General features: G+C 31.6%; 1 protein-coding gene across 2 annotated transcripts in view; it reads left to right on the top strand.

The window, feature by feature from the left end:
* LOC129962578 (long-chain-fatty-acid--CoA ligase 1-like) overlaps window positions 1-15,639 on the top strand; it is a 57,067-nt gene extending 41,428 nt beyond the window's left edge. For both annotated transcript variants that reach the window (XM_056076370.1, XM_056076368.1), the window contains 11 exons: window positions 620-754; window positions 1,018-1,100; window positions 1,189-1,339; window positions 3,956-4,025; window positions 6,019-6,107; window positions 8,163-8,276; window positions 8,961-9,014; window positions 9,290-9,379; window positions 10,453-10,560; window positions 13,009-13,080; window positions 15,340-15,639. In XM_056076370.1, coding sequence (XP_055932345.1) covers window positions 620-754; window positions 1,018-1,100; window positions 1,189-1,339; window positions 3,956-4,025; window positions 6,019-6,107; window positions 8,163-8,276; window positions 8,961-9,014; window positions 9,290-9,379; window positions 10,453-10,560; window positions 13,009-13,080; window positions 15,340-15,483 — 1,110 coding nt within the window. In that variant the 3' untranslated portion in view covers window positions 15,484-15,639. The remainder of the gene's footprint in view (window positions 1-619; window positions 755-1,017; window positions 1,101-1,188; window positions 1,340-3,955; window positions 4,026-6,018; window positions 6,108-8,162; window positions 8,277-8,960; window positions 9,015-9,289; window positions 9,380-10,452; window positions 10,561-13,008; window positions 13,081-15,339) is intronic.
* The last annotated feature ends 5,066 nt before the right edge of the window (window positions 15,640-20,705 follow it).

Below are 20,705 nucleotides of genomic sequence, written 5' to 3'. Positions count from 1 at the left end.
TAGATATATAAATGCTTGTACAAGGTTCCATTTTTAATTCTGGGAAAATTGCGCGCACGCTCGTAAAATGTTTAGGAATAAAAGATTTTCTGCAAACAATACAGAAAGAAACGAAATTTTATAATGTGTATATGATTGAATTCTGATATAATAATGCAGAAATAAGTTTTGGAATAATAATGCAGATTTGATTTAATAATGCAGGAATAAGTTTTGGAATAATAATGCAAATTTGATTTAATAATGCAGGAATAAGTTTTAGAATAATAATGCAGTCTTGATATAATAATGCAGGAATATGTTCAGGAACTTCAAATAAAGTCAGTTGGAGAATTGGACATTTAAACTTTAATTTGAGAAATACGAAAGCTCTAGAACATGTGAATAGTTAACGACTTAAAATGAATATGAAAAAAATGAAAGAAAACAAGTGCAATTCTTTCTTCAAGATTTAAAACCAACAATTTTGGTTCTCTCTATATCATCTCTTTATTTTTTTACATTACTTTATTTCTCTTGAAAAATGATTCTGAATGCTAAGAGTTTTTTTTTAATTTTTATTATTGAAATGTGAGTAATTCTTTGTAGAATTGAGGTTCCAAATTCGTATCCGTTCCAGGTGGCGAGTCTCTACTTTGCTCGTAGCATCGCCTTCTACAGCGGCGACGTGAAGAAACTGATGGACGAAGTGAGAATTCTCAAGCCCAACATTCTTCCCCTAGTGCCCAGGATCATGAACGCACTCTACACCCGGGTAACTACTCTCTCCATTCTATCCTGTATGTCTGAACCGGTGTTCTATAAAGCAGTGTCGATTCATTTCCCTGCTAATCAGGAAAGGAAATTTCCTTCTGGTTACAAATTCATCTAATAAAAAATAATTGTGAATTTCAGTCAATCAAATTTAAAATAAAAATTTATTATTTCTGTTAATTATCTCTGAATCACCAATGAATTTCTTGTGCTGTTCGCTTAAAATATTTTAAGGTGATTATTAATATGTGCTACCTTCTTCAGGTAAAAGAAAGTGTGGAAGAGAGTGCATTCAAATCTTTCTTACTGCGAACAGCTTTATCCCGCAAACAAAAGTTACTGAAAAGGTATGCTTGCTTAAATTGCAATAACATCTTTAAAACTGATACAAATTTTGAATACTTGATTTCATTTTTAAAAGTAATTTTTCCGTAGAGGAAAAGTGACGAATCAATCCATCTGGGATAAGCTGGTGTTGAAAAAATTCCAAGAAGCTCTGGGTGGGAATGTCCACATGATCATCACGACATCTGCTCCCATCTCCCCGGAAATCATGTTTTTCTTCAGATGCGGCTCTGGCGCTTACGTAAGAAATGATTCTTGCTTTCTTCTAAGATTTTGAAAACGAAAGTCAAGGTGCCATCAAGTTCTTAAAGTGATTTACTTCCGTGCTTACAAACTTCTGATAAGTGTGCATTGTTCCACTGTATTCAGTAGAACTATGTTTCTGTTAATAATTTCTGTAAACATTTGCGTTGTAAGAATTCTATTAGTGAATCCTTCTCGATAGAATTAATGGATATTTTTGGAGTTCGAATGATTGATAGGTCTCTTGTTTGTTAAAACGGGATTTTCAATAGATCCAAACATAATTGAACTACGACTTCTTCATTTAAATGTGACATTCGGTGGATTGAATATGGTGACCTTTTTCATTAGACAAACAAGGCTCCAAACATGCTATTTCTTTTTTTCTAAATCCTGTTCAATGGCATAATTACCTTGTTGTTCGCATCTGCTTCAATTTTTTCAAAAATTAAAGTTATTCTTCGCACAAATGTATCAAATAACATGTAACTGTTCAATGTTGAAAGTTTTCTGTAATTTCAATGCACGGTACATTGTACAGGGTGAATATCAAGTAACTTTTCTTGTTTGGAAATATCTGCGGCTAAGACTAAAGAATGAAAGGATGCCAAATTTCATATAGTTTCTGAAAAAGGCGTAAGGTGATAAATTCCTCGAAAAAAGTGATAAAGGTTCACTTAGGAAATCAAGAAAGATCACGCATTGAAAATGAACTAAGATCAATGAATCCAAATGTGGATAAATAAAAGATTGTCTTCTGTGCATTTTCATATTGCTTGTCATTCATTTTTGTAAGGGTCACTCAAAACATTAAAGATATCTCTTATAAATCATTTTTCTTTCATTCATTTTGTGACCCGTTTCTATTCCGCCGAAGCCAAAATACATCCTATCGATGTTATCCTGTTACAGATGTTTTGGTGGAATTGGTTTCTCCACAATTTGTGTATGAAATTTGGTTCCTTCCCTTCATGAGTTTCATTCTTATCTTCCATTTAGCATGCTTGGATTTCGAAATTTTATTGCTAAGTAATTAGGATTTGTCTTAATTCAAATAACCTCTTCTGGGGGGTTACACATGATGAGTCGAATTTCGTTATGGATTATTTAAGGGGTTTAAGCAAGAAATTTAGCACGGATGTTGCATCTTTCCCAACAGTGGTCAATACGGAATACAATTTTTTTTTCTATTTTCTATTTTGCAATCTGAAGCAAGAGTAATGGTAACTTAGTAAGAGAAAGGAAGCAAAGCATACTAGAATGTTCCATTCACAATATTAACCCTTTGCACTGGGAAAAGTAATTCGATGCATAACTATTCACCTAGTACAAAAATTTGTGTATTACTTCGAAATATAAATATATGGAATTGTTTCAACTTGAATTCTTTATTTTAATTAATTTGCCTCTTCTTACTTCTCCGCAGGTGTTTTTAACAATCAAAATTGAATAAATCAATAAATAAAACGTCAAAATGATGCACTGTCTTGAGTGGTGAGTAACAAGCACCATCCGAGTGAAAAGGGTAAATATAGGATTATTTAAAACAATTGCATCGAATGCGAATGGCTGTAACTTTCTTATTAATAACGTAACTTCTGAATTTGAACATAAAACAGAACGTATACGTAATACAGAATTATTAATATTATTTATTTATTTATTTATTTTGCTTACAAATGCAATTATTCTGTATGACTTCTCTGTTATGTTACCACATGGGTAACATTCATGTGGTAGTCCACTTCACTGCCATTTTAGTATTCTGTTCACTCTTTATTGTACAAAAGAGAAGTTAAGACAGATTCTACAATGCATTCCAATAAAGTGGAGACAAAAGAAATAATTTCAAATTTAGAGATCCGTATACAGAGCAAGCATGTGCCTACGAAGCGCGTGTCAGTGGCTGCGAACTCGCTTCACAATATCCTGTGTGAAATGGAAATAATCAAGGGAACTTAATTCAGAGTTTACGTATGCATACTTAATATAGATATACGTACAATGTAGGTGCCTATATTATGTATGTAAACAAACCTTAATGCTTCTTTTGTATTCAATTTTTCTGCCTGTTATTGTTTACAGAAACGTTAAGCCATTTGTTATAGGTACAATTAATACACCTTTGTGTTCTTCGTACTCTCACATACGATCGATTGTCCGCTCCCTGGATTTTTCTGCCTTCCAAGAAGTGACGCGATTTCCTTCGGTTGCTGTCAGTCGATAGTAAGAAACGCTTGGAAGGCACCTGTTAAAACTGAGGAAATTGTCTATTGATTGCGTTGGTAATCAAGTAAAAATAATCTGCCTAGAATTTATTTGAAACACCGGCTTGGAATGTCAGTGAGATTTCTGTGAAATTGCGTGTATCATTTAATTGTTGGCCATCAAGGACTGTAATGTTTGAATATATCTGATGTCGTAATAGTTATTGTGTGTTGTTTTCTGATGTGCTGTTCAAAGCCCTTAATAAATTCATGTGCTGTGAATACTGCTGCGTTTATTGAATGAAAATACAATATTTCACAAACACCAGATCACGAGTGTCGCATGCCATTTTTCAAATTTGTAACCTATTTTCTTACCTCTAAGATGGGATGTATTTTTCTTTTAGGTGTTTGAGGCTTATGGTCAAACAGAGACTCTAGCTTCTTCTATGACTTTACCTTTGGAGTACGAAGGAGGTAAGAAATTTTTATCTTTCTCCGGAACAGGAAATTTCGAAATGATCACGAGTCAATTAAAAAGATAGTAATTGAATAAATATGCATCGATGAATAAATACAGAAGCAAATCATTTTTATAATATAATCAGGGGGATGCAAACGAAAAGGTGGACTGCTACAGGCACTTCATTCATCGTCAATGAATAATAATTCAACATAATAGAAACAGTAATAGTAATTATAATAGTTTAGTATAGTAGTAATAATAGTACTAATATTTGTAATTTTCTCGATTAAAAAAATTTAATAATATTGATGGATCATAACTTAGATCCATCAAATTAATATAAAACAATAGATCGAATTTAAAAAATTACATTTGTTGAAAAGCTATACATTTTGTAACCGTAGTCATAAATTGAACCTTCTAAAACAGTTATTAGATCAATCAATCCTCAATATTAATTAATGAAACAATTTGTTTTTTTAATGAAAAGTTTCAGCTTTATCATAAAATAAATAAAACTTAACTATCTAAAGAAAAAAAAATTTGTATGTAATAAATATTCAAAGAAATAACTGTAATTCAAATAAAATAGATACTTCCAGCTGTGATAAAAAAATACGGTATTGAATGTGAAAAAAAAAAATCAATGTGGTAATGTTCCACATGTCACTATTTTCAGATATGAATTACTTTAAAAATCCCCATCCGGCTTATATCCGGCCTGGTTTTCTTTTATCATTATTAAATGAGGAAGGCAAGGTGACTGTTAAGTCATCAGTTGAGGATTTTTTCAAAATCTAAAATCTTTAAGTTTTGACTCATATCTTAGAGTTGCCTTTTCACATCTGTGTAATCATTTATCAATGAAAAATAAAATCACTTTGAGCCAATTTACTTAAGAGCTAGGCCTACGATATACGTTTATGTTCTGTTTATTTTTCCTGCATTTTTGTTGTTTACTACGGAATTTATGTTAAAATGTGAGCAGTTTATATCCTTTAGCTTACTTTTCCTCTAATAAATTCTTACTTTTTCTCTAGTAAATTTTTGAAACTTACAGTGTAGTTTATAATATATATAAACTACTAGTATAGAGCCTTCTATTTTAACTCTACACGTTACCGGCAGCTGCTTCTATGATTCATCGGACTGAGGCTGCGTTCACATTGAGATAAATGGAGGACTTAGTACTCAATAAGAAGTGAGAAAATACGCATTATAACAGTAAGTTTTGGTATAAAAGCTTTGTCTTCTGGTATTGATAGGCAAAGAAATGAATTCTTAGAACACCGGCCTTCTGTATTTTCCGGCCATTCCTTCCACTACATTAGGCCAGATACCCGGGAGTGTACTGTATAGTATATAAATACATCGGATTCATTCAAATTCATTTCATGGGACAGGTTTAGATAGCTACATCTCTTTTATAACAAGTAAGAGAGGGTTTAGCATTCGGATTTCATTTATATCAAAATCTAGGCTTCATAAAGCAAGATAAAAAAATTTTTAAAAAATCGCTGATCTCTATAAAGATAATGCATGTTGAGGTTATCGGATAAAATGTCAGAAAAGAAGAAAAAAAAAAGAATAAAAAGTGGGAAAGATTGAACTGCATTTAGAATTCTCATGATGTACTTTTATTGTTATTCGTAAATTTTTATTCGCAAATGAAATTTAAAGAATGGGCAATCATGTTTTTATTCTCATACGAATTTCTTGGTTAATAGTGTCGGGAAAAACCAAATTTTAAATATTCTTATAATGTTTAGAATTAATTTTAAATCATCATTTTCGAATTTACATAAAATTTGCTGAAATTTTCATGAAGACTTCTGAGGATTCAAAAATTTGGGTAATCTTTATCTGCATATAACCATCAGATAGAAAGGTGAAATATGGTTATTTGCATAATTTCAGTAATTTTGCACTGTTTTACTGAAATACGACAGATTTCTAAATTTATTGCGATAGCTAACACATTTTCTTAACACTTTTTCTTTTTAGGAAACACAGGTGGTCCTCTTCCTTGTAATTTTATCAAGTTAAAAGATGTACCAGAAATGGGATACTTCTCAAAAGATGATTTTGGTGAAGTAATATTGCTTTCATTTAATGTTGATAATCGTTCTCGCTTGTGGCTGATTGATAAGTATTCATAATCAGCAAAATCTTATTAATACTATAAATTTCAGGGCAAACAATCAAGATGAATGTCAGGCTATTCAGATATTTGAAACTGTGTCGAAAAATCATACAAAACTGATTATATTTTCAAAAAAAAAATGTGATGTGTTCTTTGCAAAATTTCTCTGAGGCTCATTTTTTGCAGGTGTATCTTCTTTTATAAAAAATAAATAAAAACTCATTTTAATTACAAACAAATTAATATGTAATTAATAAAATACATGATTTTATCACATACTGATAAAAAAATATGTTTATTCTCCTATGTTAATTGTATTTACGAATGCAATTAACATTGGAGAAAATAATTCTGAATCCATTCCAAATTCAGGATTGATTTGATAATAAAACAGATTTTCTTCAGAAGGCATCTGTAGAAATTGATTATTTACGAGGTCTCTAAATTTTCTGTAAGAAAAACTTTATAATGAAAGCCCTTTATTTTTTTATTTTATTTATTTATTATTTTTTTATTTAATTTGTATCATTGAGATCCCTTTCTTTTTAGGAGTGATGAATTTTTTTTAGTTTTTAGTTATAGTAATGTCTTGATTTTAAAGCGATACGGGGGACATATTGGGACAGACCTCGTAATTTTAAGCTGAGTTGGCCCCCTTTCTCCAAACTTCTGTACTATATCAGCTGGAGAATGTTTGACTTATTTAACGTGCATTAGGCTCACATGCACGACGGATCTTTACTGTAATCGAGTTTTGAGCCGGGAGACATTCACCTCCAAACCGATACTATATCATTAATCCATTGGAGAATTTAGATTTAGCTATCAAATTATCAGATATCTTCCATTTGATGCCCTTTTGATTCTTAAAATGAGAAATGAGTTTGATACGCATTGGTCTAGGGGTAAAGTTTTGTCGACTGCAAAGTTTTTTGTAAAGTGCGATTCGATTAGTCTGTCTAAAGCGCGATTAGTTTGCGATAGCTAGTCTCGAAAGACTAGACAGTAACGTTTTGCTAACCGATTTCATTCAATACGCAGGTAGCACTCTGACCCAGTGCCCTTGAATCCATCGATCAGTCATTAGTGAAATGTGGACGTTTACAGAGGGAGTGCCGGCTCAAATGTTGCCCATTCAAACAGCACGATGCACTCAACAATATTTTTATAATGGTGTGCAATGTTACAAATTTTGAACAATATAGTAAAAATATTGGGCATCATCTTCATCTTGCTAGAATCGTCCTTTGATCAGAGTTAAAAATGGCTGGACTTTTACCAAAATATCCTTGTGGTTCATCTAATTGATTGATTCTATTTAATTGGTTTTTATTTTATCTATTTAATGGATGGAAAAATGAGACTTACTTACTTTAAAGGGAAAAGTCGATTTATATCTTCACAGACACCTGTTTGAAAGTGTACGCAATTTGAAAATAAAAAAATATTTAAAATGAAATTATTAATTCTTTCTTATATAAGTACAAATTTTCAAAAAAACGTTATATTACTTTGAACACGAGAGTTAATTTCTGTTCTTCTAATCATATTTCATTATTTTGCATTAAAATTTCTGAAGCGGACTGCTATTTGCTTTATACCGTTTCAATCTGAGAGAAGAAAAAAGGTTTGTGAAAACTTTAACTTCAAGCTTATCTAAAATCGTATTAATGAAAGAATAATATTATAAGTCAATACTAATAACATTGGCATTGATAGCTTCTGTTGTTAATATATTATGTAGATTTCAACTTTAATTATATTTAACTTTATTCATATTTACGTCCTGTTTTGAAACGACACAAGGGATGTTTTGAACGAGAATTGCATAGCGTGGTCAAATGCTATGTACCTAACAGCTGATAATGTACTTCTTATTATCTTCTCAACACTTTTTAAAATATTTTATTGTTATGGCAGGTTTCAACAATAAAAGTTTAACAATACTGCATGAAAAAAAATGTAATACTTCTCCCTTTGTTCTGATGCACCCTTTGTTCCGTAGGTGTGTATGAAAGGTCCAACTGTATTCATAGGATACTTCAAGAATGAAAAAGCTACACAAGAGAGTCTTATAGACGGATGGCAGCACTCAGGGGACATCGGCAGATGGTTACCGGTATGTAGACATCATTATAAAAAGTCTGAGAGGGGTGAGATCTACGTTTCGATAAAATTATGAATATTGAAGAAAAAAGAAGGCATTCTTGTCTGGACGGAATCCAATTAATGTGCTTCTCTTGCAACTATTAGTAATTCTCGTACTCCAGTGCCATTATCATTCTCTTAAACTGAGCGTTCAATTTGATTGTATTCATTTCTTTCTTAGAAAAGATGATGTGGATTGGTTAATTCACATTACCGATATTGCTTAGTTCACCTTATCGATATTCTTCGGAGGAGTTTCTGTTTTCATTGTTAAGATTACTCCGATGCTTGAATAGCAACTAGCAAAGAAATACTAAAGGAATAAAATGGGCTGGTTTACAATGACTGCATTCTTCATTCTGTATTTCCAAAGTATTAAGCTTAAAATGAAATAGATATTGGAAGTTTGAGGCATAAGAACCGTTTGTCCTGCATTAAAGAGTTTCCATCAAGACAAGCATGTCCTCTGAATTAAAAAACACTCTATGATAATTCTCTTTCTAAAAGTTGGATACAATCTCTACGAAATTTTATCATTGCTAATCAATTTGTTTAGCCGATGCGAAATGAGGAAGTAAGCTCCAAAAAAATATTGCATCAGGAAAATAGACTGAACTTGCGATATGCTGATTTTTACTTTTTTTTTCTCTCCCAGAATGGTGCATTGAAAATTGTCGATCGAAAAAAGCATCTGTTTAAACTGTCTCAGGTGAGATTCTTTGCATGATTATGAAGTACTTTCTTATCTTTTATGTATATAAAAAATAAGAAATATTTATATATTTCTTATATTTATGTATATGTATATATATATTATTTTGATTGTTGTTTGGTGTATTTTTACTTTTTTTATTTAGAATGTTTTAAATGCAAATTTTCCCTCTTTACAAGATTTTTATAGAAAAAGTGTTAAATAGCACCGACTTTTTATATGTAACCCAACTCCTTTGGGAAATGGATGTTTATCTTTACTTGATTTCCTAGGGAGAATACATTGCACCGGAGAAAATTGAGACGGTCTATAGCCAGTCCAAACTGGTTGCACAAATATTCGTTGACGGACACTCGGATCAGGTATCTCATTAATATCATCTGTCATTTATATGATTTTTTTTTCATGTATATTGTTTGCATTATTCTTAGTAGGTGTGGAGATGATTTTTTGCAGGGAATTTTTATTCTTTGGATCTTTTGTGCCTTTTTGCTTGAAGGTTCTAGCGTTTGATCTGAGGTTTTCCTCAGACTAACTCTGAAAGAACAAAATAAAATATTTTTTATCCTTACAAGGTACACAATCCTTAACTAATAAAAATGGTTAGTTTTTCAAAAAATTTATTGCTTTAGTCATGTTTCCCGTGATATGCATATTAAAAAATAAAAACAAAATATATTTTCATATTGTTACTAAAGTAAAAAAAAAATGAATTTGAATAAATTATTAACATGATAATTAAATAAAATAAATATTAGAAATATAGAAGTAGATTGAACACTTATTAAATGAAAGATCCCATTAGAGAGAAAGAAACGCGTTTAGCTATCGCTTTTTATTATATGATCGCAGTTCAAAATTGTGATGCTTCTCCCAAAATAACTAACGCTTAGCTTCAAAATGAGGCAATAATATCGATTGTTTAGGTATCTACTGTCATTGTAATTTAATTTGTAAATAAAAGAAATAATGTTATAAAAACTATATAAATGATTTATATTTCTCTCTTCTATATCCGGAGTTTTGACAATTTCAGTTTTAAATTCAGCGGCTAAAGCAGAAGGCTAAATAATTTGTACATAACAGAAGCTCAAATTAATGTATTTGAGAGGCAACGTTCTGAAGGGTAAATTTAATTCCATTTCAAAAAGGGTAATAAAATAATTCATATTTTATAAAGTAAATTCATTTTTTAAAAACAATAGTGATAGATTAACCGAATTAACTGCCAGGAAATGCAAATTACAAGTATCACAATATACCTCCCTTTTTAAGATTTGATTTGGAATCTTAAGAGTGTTATTTTACTTCAGTACTAAAACTCAAATTTAATTGCAATAGAATTATTTTTCGTCAATATAATTTGGGTTATTTGCATCAATAATATAAACTAAAGTATTTGCTATTGTTACACTTTATTGTGTTTTCTATTTAGAATTACGTCATTGCCTTAGTGCTTCCCGAACCCTCAGCTTTGAAAGACTGGTTGAGGTCTAAAGGATACAAGGAAGTGGAAGACATCAATCAGCTTTTATTGAAGAAAGTGAGTTTCTTCATGCACATCAATCATTTGACAATTATGAGCAATTTTATTTCGTCCGTCAAGGTTTTGTGCCAGGCTTATTGTGTGATTATCGAAACAAAACAAAAGGCGAGATAATTCGAAATTCCTTGACCATTTTTAAAATCAAGCATGCAGAAAGAAAGTATTTTTACAATAGAACATGGGGTCTCACACTTAGACATGATTACAGGACTCGCTATCAGCGAATAAGTAAAAGAAGAGGATACACCAGATAAAAAGCTTACATCAAGTGTGATAGAAGACAAATTTGCGAGAGTGCAGCTCAGTTACGTGAATAGCAACATTTCCAGTGCATCTCAACTGCGCCTTCTCCCCATTCTAAAGCAGCGTTCACACGAAGCCAATTATTGCGCGCAGTGGAAGGCCACGCATACTTCAGGAAGATCACATGGCGCAATGGGACAATGGCAAATAGTTGTCCCGATGAGACAACCATTTGCCACTGCCCCGTTGGGATCATGTGATTTTCCTGAGGTAAACGTGACCTTCCACTGTGCACAATAGTTGACCTCGTGTGAACGCTGCTTAAGGCAGCTTGATAAGTATAAGGCGAAATAGGAGTTCTTTGAACACTTAAACTAAATGTTCGAAATACTAATCATTCAAATAGCACACTCTTTGCGTATTATTATTTACGCAGATTTGTTATTGTGCAATTGTGAAATAGTACTCGATTAAACATGTGTTCCAAATTTTAACGGATGTTACTTTTATTTTTATTTCAATAGTAAAGTCCTTTTATTAGTAGCCATTTGCGTTTGCCGTGCTTTATTGTAGTACTAGCCGCCTTTGGCGACCAGCCGGTTCGCCAATCTTAATGTTCGTTAAAATTTTAATAATGAAATATTTTATGCAATTTCTACTTTAATAGCTTCTTCATCAAAATATTTTAAAACTTCAAATTTTGATTATCATATAATTCATTCATAATATTATAAAGGCCTTCAGTCATAACGTAATATGTATCTCTCTCATTTTCTGTTAGCACCCGTGGAATTTATGCTTTAAATTAAAGTGGAAAGAATTTATCTTCAATTAATATAATAATATTTTTTACTTCAACAAAGCATTTTTTTATAATCTGATTACTGAAAATAGAGTCACTCAGCGTTTAAACTTTATGAGCACTAAAGAATATCTTTTTCAATTTATGTAATATCTCAAGAGTTGGTCAACAAAATTTTCTTAGATTCATTATGAGCAGATCGATTCATTAACAATGTTTAAATTTAAATGCATCAAACACTAAGAAAAAAAAACGAATCGTTTAAAATAAACGGTTGAAAACAGGTTTTAAAAAAACTACTTAAAAAACGATGTACTTAAAACTATAAGCATATACAAAAAATATATAACTAACATAAATACAATTTACTTACAAAAGCATGCAACTAACCCAAAAATAATTTAAATCATCCATTAATAACGTTGTCATGGCAACAATCGGAACAGAATGCGCATGCGTGAATTTTCTTCGCCGGTTACGTAACGCAAATACGTGATTTTTTCTACGCCAGTTGGGGTAACACTATGCGGATTAGAAATTTTTAATTTCCTTTATTCTGTTTTATTTTAATTCAAAAGTACTTCAGAATGAATCTGAAAGATTGATTCATTAACAATGTTTCATTTTAAATGCATCAAACATTAAGAAAATAAACAGAACCGATTGAAATAATCCGCCGAAAAATTTTAACCCTAGCCTCATTACTGTTGGGAGAAAAAAGAAACGGAAGCCTTTCTCGTTTGGCGCTGGGGATAATGGAAGATTTTTTTGGCGGAAAAGTTGGCGGTGGGGAAAATGGAAGATTTTTTTGGCGGGAAAGTTAGTTTTTAATTAATAATTAAAATTCTAATTAAAAATTCGAAAAAAGAAACCCCAGGTGCACATTCCCAACCTCCAAGGTATACATGTACCAAATTTGGTAGCTGTAGGTCAAACGGTCTGGCCTGTAGAGCGCCAACACACACACACACACACACACACACATTGAGCTTTATTATAAGTATAGATATAGATATAGATTTGTATATCCTTTTTAATCCCTAAGTATGTCTAAGAATCTTTAATGGAAATTCAATGCTTCGCAACACAGCCAGTTTTGCTCGCTGAAGAATGGAAATTTATTTGATTAAAATGTTTAATGTGCTAAGAAAGGTGAAACTATGATTAGTAGGACTGAAAGTTACATATAAAAAAACTAAATTTATAAATTTTTTTCAGAAATATATTGATTGATTGAAACAACATAAAATGCGATTATACTTTAAAAGTATTTCTCCAAATAGAACCATGCATACTTCTAATGATTTAAAAATTTGCCTTTGAGTAGAGATTAGAGAATGCACATTGTATATAGCATTGGTAGGCGTATTCTCTATTAACAAAATTTTGAAATTTTACAGGAAGTGAGAAAAAGTTTCTTAGTGGAGTTGCGGAAAATCGGAGATGAGAAAGAACTCAATCATTTAGAACAGGTAAAAATTTTCATCGATTATTTCATCTCATTTTATAAGAATAAAGAAAAAAAACTGCTGAAACATTCTGCATGCTGGTATGACTGAAAAAAAAACACCTTATAATTATTTTAGGCCAAAGGCGGGTTTCATCAGTAGTTGAAATATGCCATCTTATTATAAATTTTATTAGATTTATCTATTCTTACGATATTTCCATTTTTCGAATTGATATTTTAAACAAGTTAGGCTTACTGCATCTACATGGAAACGTTTAAGAATAAGAATGGGCACTTTTTATTGGAAGTATTCGCTATTTTCATCATTACTTAATAGAACTTTTTTTGCTATATCTTAACTAGTTTCTTAGTGAAAAGATTAAATACACTAATAGTATACAGTAAAATCGATTCAGAAACTTTTGATTTTATGGCTTTTTCAAATTCTCCTATCTTTCTCTTTGAAATAGTCTCGAATACGATCTAGATATCCGAAATAACTCCAGTATCGACTATTTATTAGAAATTAATTCAGATGTTCAAATATCTTAAGCACTTCAGTTCAAATGAGTTGATCATTTTAATTTAGATTGTTTATTTTTGTATTATCGGCCGATGCAATTCTCTTACGTGTCTTTTTGTCTCTTTCAGTTTGAAAGTATAACACTGCTTTCATATTTTGGTTTAAAAAAGATTTTTACACCATCCAATAATGTGCCAAATTAAATTGTTGTATATATTTCAATGATAAATTCGATAACCAATAATTTCTATTATGCCCTGTGCCACGTACACGATTTGCTTTAAACAACACAACGATTCATTTCCCTATTCATATAATACAAATGCGCAAATTTTTCACAACTATCCCTTTCTGGATTTCAAATAACTGGACACTCATTTTTTTATTAACCTTTAATTCAGAAGATTATTTTTTAACTAAACTATGTCAGATAATTTTGGATAAAAGGGATAAAACAAGCTCTTGTTTCAAAACCGACATTGTCTGTTTGTTTATTCTGCATTCTTAATGACAGCGAAAAAATGTCTCTCGCACATCCTACCAGAAATCCTGTATAAATTTGAAAATAGAACAAGTTTATTTCAACCCGATTCTTCATGTGGTCAATTTAAGGATGTCTGTCATTTCAAGTAATCCTCAAAGTTTTTCTATTCAAGAATCCATACTCAAAGTTTTCTATTCAAGAATTCCATCCTCAAAGTTTTTCTATTCAAGAATTTGAAGGAAGTGTAATTTATTTATTTTTGCTTTTAAATGCGTTGCCGGAACAAATTATATTCCAATTGTAAAAGAAAGCATATAAGTTGTCTGTGAAACAAAACTCGGGTATTTCATTTGTGCCCAATTTAAATAGTTTTGAAAACATGAAGTGTGATCTACAACCGTAGAATAATAGCATCGTCGCTGTAATATACAAACTGCGTGCACGTAAACTGAGTGAGCAAAACATTGTGACGATGAAGGTTTTTGCGTGATATTTAAAGATCAACAAAGAGGGTATTTTCTTTTTATGATTATATATTTTTGTACACATCTGTAGCATTAAATTTATTTTAAGGCAAGACTTCTTAAGTGAATGTTAATTGCGCAAGTGGAATTGCAAACAGTTTCTCAGTGTTCTAGCTCTTCAATATTTATAATAAGTCCCTGTGAATGAAAATGATCACATAAAATTACCTAAATTTAAAAATGAATTTTACTTTATTTAATGTTCTATTTTCTTATTTATTAATTTGTTGGATATAAATGTGGTTGCAAGTTTTTTTCCTCCTTCCAAAAAGATGCCTCACGTTGGAAACGTTAGATACCCTACTTTATAACAAAAAATGGCAACGATTTCTCATGAAGAAATGTTGCTATAAAAATTTTAAGTCACTGGTGGAATAAGATAAAAATGGAGTGTAAATAGCCAAATCGATTGAGACATTTATCCCGCTTGCAGGACCAACTTTGTCAATTTAGGTAAAAGACAGTTTGTATTTTTATGTAGTATAGAATGTAGTATGTTTGTAGTATAGAATGCATTGAGTTGTTCTTTCTTTGTGTGTGTGTGTGTGTGTGTGTGTGTGTGTGTGTGTGTGTGTGTGTGTGTGTGTGTGTGTGTGTGTGTGTGTGTGTGTGTGTGTGTGTGTGTGTGTGTGTGTGTGTGTGTGTGTGTGTGTGTGTGTGTGTGTGTGTGTGTGTGTGTGTGTGTGTGTGTGTGTTGATTGATTCTTGAATCCTTAAATATCATAGAGACAATTATCTATTTTTTTTCAGGCCAAAAATCTTGCCTTTCTGTCGGAACCTCTGTCTGTGGAGAATGATTTGATGTCTCCGACGCTGAAAGTGCGCCGCGGACACGCCAGGAAGCACTTTGAAAGCCTCTTCGATTCTCTATATAAAGAAGGACCACTTGTATGATGAATTGTTACATAGATTTTGTGCACAAGAAATATTCGAATACATTCCAAATCTTTAATATGCCTCATCCGAGATTCAGATATCTTGTTTTATTGACTTTTTTTTTTATTTTACTAAGTGTTTTTAAATAAATTTATATATGTTTTCAAAATTCTACTATTTCTTTTTATAAATGACTAAAGTTTATTCATCAGATGAGTTTGACTTTATCATAATACAATTGCAAACACGAAAATCAGTATTTCTGAGAGCTAGGTTTCTTTCAATCTGATCTTTGAACAAATTCAAATTCAAGATTAAATCTAGATTTCAAATAGCGCATACAATGACATCAGACTTTATTATTCGAAAACCATTAATTATTTATTTCATTTTCCAACACATGCATTGTTGTTGAGATTCACTGAATACGTTCTTCATTATGAATCTTGTCATTCACACTTTTATTGAAACTCTTTCTTAATTATAGAGAAAGAGCCTTTTTTTTTTTTTTTTCTTTTTTTTTTTTGTTAAATGTTGTGAACGATAGACATGAGTGAAAAGGAGTGTTGTAACGGGGGGGGGGGGGGGGGCTAAGAATAAATGCATCGAACCCGAGCATTAACAGACCGATTTTATTTCAAAAGCGGGTCATTTAATAGTGGAAATAGGAATTTATTTAGATATGAAAGTAATTTTTAATGAACAGACTTCTAATTGCAAAATGAAGTAACTCAATGCATACATCTAATTGACTATTATTTGAATTAATCAAAGCATCTCTAGTTTTTATTTTATGGTAACTTATATGATATGCCATCGTCATAAAATAAAAAATAATAATAATTCTGACTTTTATTTTTTTAAATTTGAACGGACATCAAGATTCTAATATTTGTTAAGGAATAACAAACGTATTAGTCAATCTCCTTTATTTCTTGACAACTGTGCATATGTTTGAATCCTATGTTTGTATTATGAGTGACAAAAAAAATGAGTTTTTAAAAAAATCAAATACTTTTCTTGTAAATAAGCAGAAGAATTCTTTCCTCGATACAGTCTAACATAGTCTTGTGTTTATATTTATAATTCGAGATTCGCGCTTGTTTATCGGGATCTTTCTTCGTTGATAGACAGAACTCAAATTATACAAATTTAGAGTTGTAAGGCAAGATCATATATCAAAAATTCTAGTTGCATTTGTGAGTTCTGTCTTTTAGGATAAAGCGGTAGACAGACAAACAGCTGCCCTATGCTTTTATTCTAACTTTATAAACATATCTTCATTTGTGACATCAAGTTCACATATTACATGTTCTTGATACCAAGACATGTTATGCTTTTAAGTTGCTATGTCTGTTCAAACGAATAGACAGATCGAAAAGGGTTAAAGCCTTATATATAACTAGGTGAAGTCGTACATTTCTGGCGATAGAATTAAGAGTGAATATTCTATTGCTTAGTAAAAGTCAAATTGCTTTTAATTGCTGGACAAATTCATACTAATAAAATTCATTAAAGTTTTGTTTCAAATGGAATGACATTAACAGAAGACTGATTTCCGTCCGAAAAATGCGATGTGTATCGAAAAATACACCTTTCATTAACTTGCAATCCATTGTAATGATTAGGAATCGATTTGTAAAGTATGCTTGCATTGTCTTACCATATCAAATTATTCAAGTATGTTAGCGTTTTCTTTCGCCAATTGCAGACGGTGACACAAGTACATGCATTAAAAAGAATGGAATAAAAAAAAGGAAGCCACTCTTACCTGCTTTTCAAGTATATGAAAGTTTTTTTTTATTTCGTAAATACTTGGAATAAGGTTGCTTGAAATGCTTGGCTCTCGATAAACGTATGGCCAAATGCTTATAACGTCGTTGCTTTTTCTTTGCCTCTTCCAGGACTTCATTTCGATTCTCGGAACGTTGAATAGTTTTACAGTCATCTGTATTGGATGCTATCGGATGTCGAGCTAGTGATCCCAGAGCTTCGCGACCATTTGTCGATTTGGCGACTTTAAAGACAAAATGGAAAATGCTCGAAACTTCGAGAATTTTGTCGATCTGTCCATTAGGAACCGAGGTACGCCTAACTGGTCTAGAAGATTCTAGGCCCGCCTCCCAGGAATTATAAAAGGCCGGTACTCTCATGCTGTGAGGTGTCGTGAATGGTAGTCGGAGTAGCCGACAAGTAACGAGTCTTCGAGAGGATAGCGAAGAAACAGGGGAGTGCCAGCATTGTGTGGAGCCAGTACTGAGCTGAGTTGTGAGCTCCGAATCCTGTTGTCTACTGTGGAGGCAGCGTCGTATCTTGTGTTTAGTAGTTGTGAGAAGTAGCGAGTCGACAGCTAAAGCGAGGAGAGAGTGATAAATTCAGTCGTTGGAGAGACCTAGAGCGAAGCTCCGGAGATCCCCTCTCCTGCTGGATTCTATCTAGCCGTTTCGTGAGCTGTGGACGATTACTACTTGTGCGCTACTGTCTGCTATAGTGTGCTGCTGTGTGCTGTCCTGTGTTCGTTTCGGTTGTAAATATATGTCGTCCGTGTACTCGTGTTCTTCGTGTAAGTAAACGTCGTTGTTTTCTACTGAGGCCTGGTGATTGGGTTTTCACACCATACACCCACTATCAAAAAGAATCCGGCGGTGGAAATGCGTAACAATATATATATATATATAATTTTGTATATTAAGCTCTATATCTTTTCTAATACGAATTATATCTTTTATACTACTAATTATTTCAATTGTTACGCTCCATAAAATAAAATTTAACTACGAATATCTATGAAATTAATTCAATTTTTAGAAGTAAAGTTCTTGCACATGTACAAAAATCGTTTCTATTCATAGCATTGATCTTTTAGGCCACAAGTCCATCGCAAACTGGGAATGATTCATTGTATATAGAATCTTAGATCTCGTTGATCCTCGATAAACTTATGATCAGGTGGTTATAACATCGTCGATTGAATCTTGGAACGCTGAATAATTTTTATATTTTTATACTTTTTTTTATTTTATATATTATTCTCCATAATTTTTCTACATTCACAATGAATTATTTCAATTATTACGCTTCATAAAATAAAATTTAACGACAACTATCTATAAAATGAATTCAATTTTTAGATGTCAAAATCCAGCACATGCGCATAAATCGTTTCTATTCATAGCATTGGGCTTTTTGACTGGAGGTCCATCGTATTTCAAGTTTGGAGTGATTAATTATATATAGATTCTAAGACCACGTTGGCGCTCGGTAAGCGTATCGAAAGGGGATTCAGCGCACTTTCTCTGCTTTTTCCAGTTTTTCAGGTCAAGTCTCGGAACGCTGAATAGTTTTACATGTTTTTATGCTTAATTTTAATTATGTATAATATGCTCCATACTTTTTCTCCTTATACTACAAATTATTCTGTTACGCTATGTAAAATAAGATTTTACGAAGAATATCTGTAAAATTTTATCAATTTTTAAGTGTCAATATCTTGCACTGGCACAGAAATCTTTCCTTTTCTTAGCATTCTGAATTTAGACCAGAGGTCCATCGAAATTCAAGCTACAAATACTTAATTGTTTATAGAATCTTAGACCTGTTTGGCTGTCAGTGAATGTTTGGCATGATATGTATAACAGCCGACCATTTAGCTGGTCATTTTTGAGGTCCTCAGTTCGAATCTCGGAATACAAAACATTTTATATATTTTTATTCTTTTTATTTTATTTTGCATATTATTTTTAAAATTATTTTAATGTTAATACGAATTATTCCAATAATTACTCGTCATAAAATAAAGTTTTACGAAGAATGTCTAAAATTATATAAAATTATAGATGTTAAATTCTTGCACATGCACAGGAATCGTTTCTATTCATAGCACTGTGCTTTTAGGCCATAAGTCTATTGTATTTTAAGCTGTAATGGTGAAATGTATATAGAAACATACAAAGAAATGGTTTTCAATAGAAGTGAGTCCTGGTGGTTATAACCCTCACCTTCACTGTTTCTTTTCGATCTGCAGGTCGTCGGATCGAACCTCGGAACGCTGAATATTTCATATATTTTTGTAGTCTTCTTTTTCAATTTCTAATATTATGCTCAAATCTATTTCGATAATTACTACAAATTATTCCAATAGTTACGCTTCATGAAAACATTTTACGACGAATATCTATGAAATGAATTCACTTTTTAGATTTGAAGATCTTCCACATGCACAGAAAACATTCCTATTCATAGCATTGTGCTTTCATAACAAATGACCACCATCATTCGAGACAGAAATGTTTAATTGTATAAAGAAACTTAGACTTGTCCACTTGTCGATGAAAGTATGGTCTCATCCTCATAACAGTCGGGTTTTTTTTTTTTTTTTTTCTTTCTTTCTTTTTTTGCATTATGCAGATTATTAGATCAAATCCCGGAACGCATTTTTTTTTTAATTCTTACTTTATGCTCAAAATTACTTCGACAGTTTCTATAAATTATTCCAATAGTTACTCTTCATGAAATAAAATTTTGCGGCGAATATCTATAAATTTAATTCAATTTTTAGATTTCAAGATCTTGCACATGAGCAGAAAACGCTCCTATTCATAGCATTGTGCTTTTAGACCAGAGGACCATCATCTTTCGAGACAGGAATGTTTAAATGTATAAAGAAATTAAACGCGGTTTCATGTTGATGAATTTATGGTCAGGTGGTTAGAACTGTCTGCACGTTTAATTTGCCTTCTTCAGGTACTTGGATCGCTGAATACATTCATATATTTTTGTAGTCTTTTTTTCTTTTTCAATTTCTTATATTATGTTCTATACTACTTCGACAATTTCTGAAAATTATTCTAATAATTATGTTTCAAGAAAAAGTGTTACAATTAATATCCATAAATTGAATTCAGTTTTTAGATTTCAAGATCTAGCACATGCGCAGAAACGCTCCCATTCATAGCATTGTGCTTTTTGACCAGAGGCCCATCGTAATGCCAGACAGGAATGTTTAATTCTATAAATTTCTTATATAATGCTCAAAACTATTTCGGCAATTACTACAAATTATTCCAATAGTTACGCTTCATAAAATAAAATGTTACGACGAATATATATAAAATAAATTCAATATTTTTAGTTTTCATAATCTGGCACATGCACAAAAAACGCTCCTATTCACAACATTATGCTTTTAAAACCGGAGACTCATCGGCCTTGTAGAAGGAATGTTTAAATGTACAAAGAAA

This window comes from Argiope bruennichi, chromosome 3, assembly GCF_947563725.1.
Source record: "Argiope bruennichi chromosome 3, qqArgBrue1.1, whole genome shotgun sequence".
In the NCBI taxonomy this organism is placed as follows: Eukaryota; Metazoa; Arthropoda; class Arachnida; order Araneae; family Araneidae; genus Argiope; species Argiope bruennichi.
Note: the sequence above shows the minus strand (reverse complement) of the source record. Positions and strands in the feature narration are given on the sequence as shown.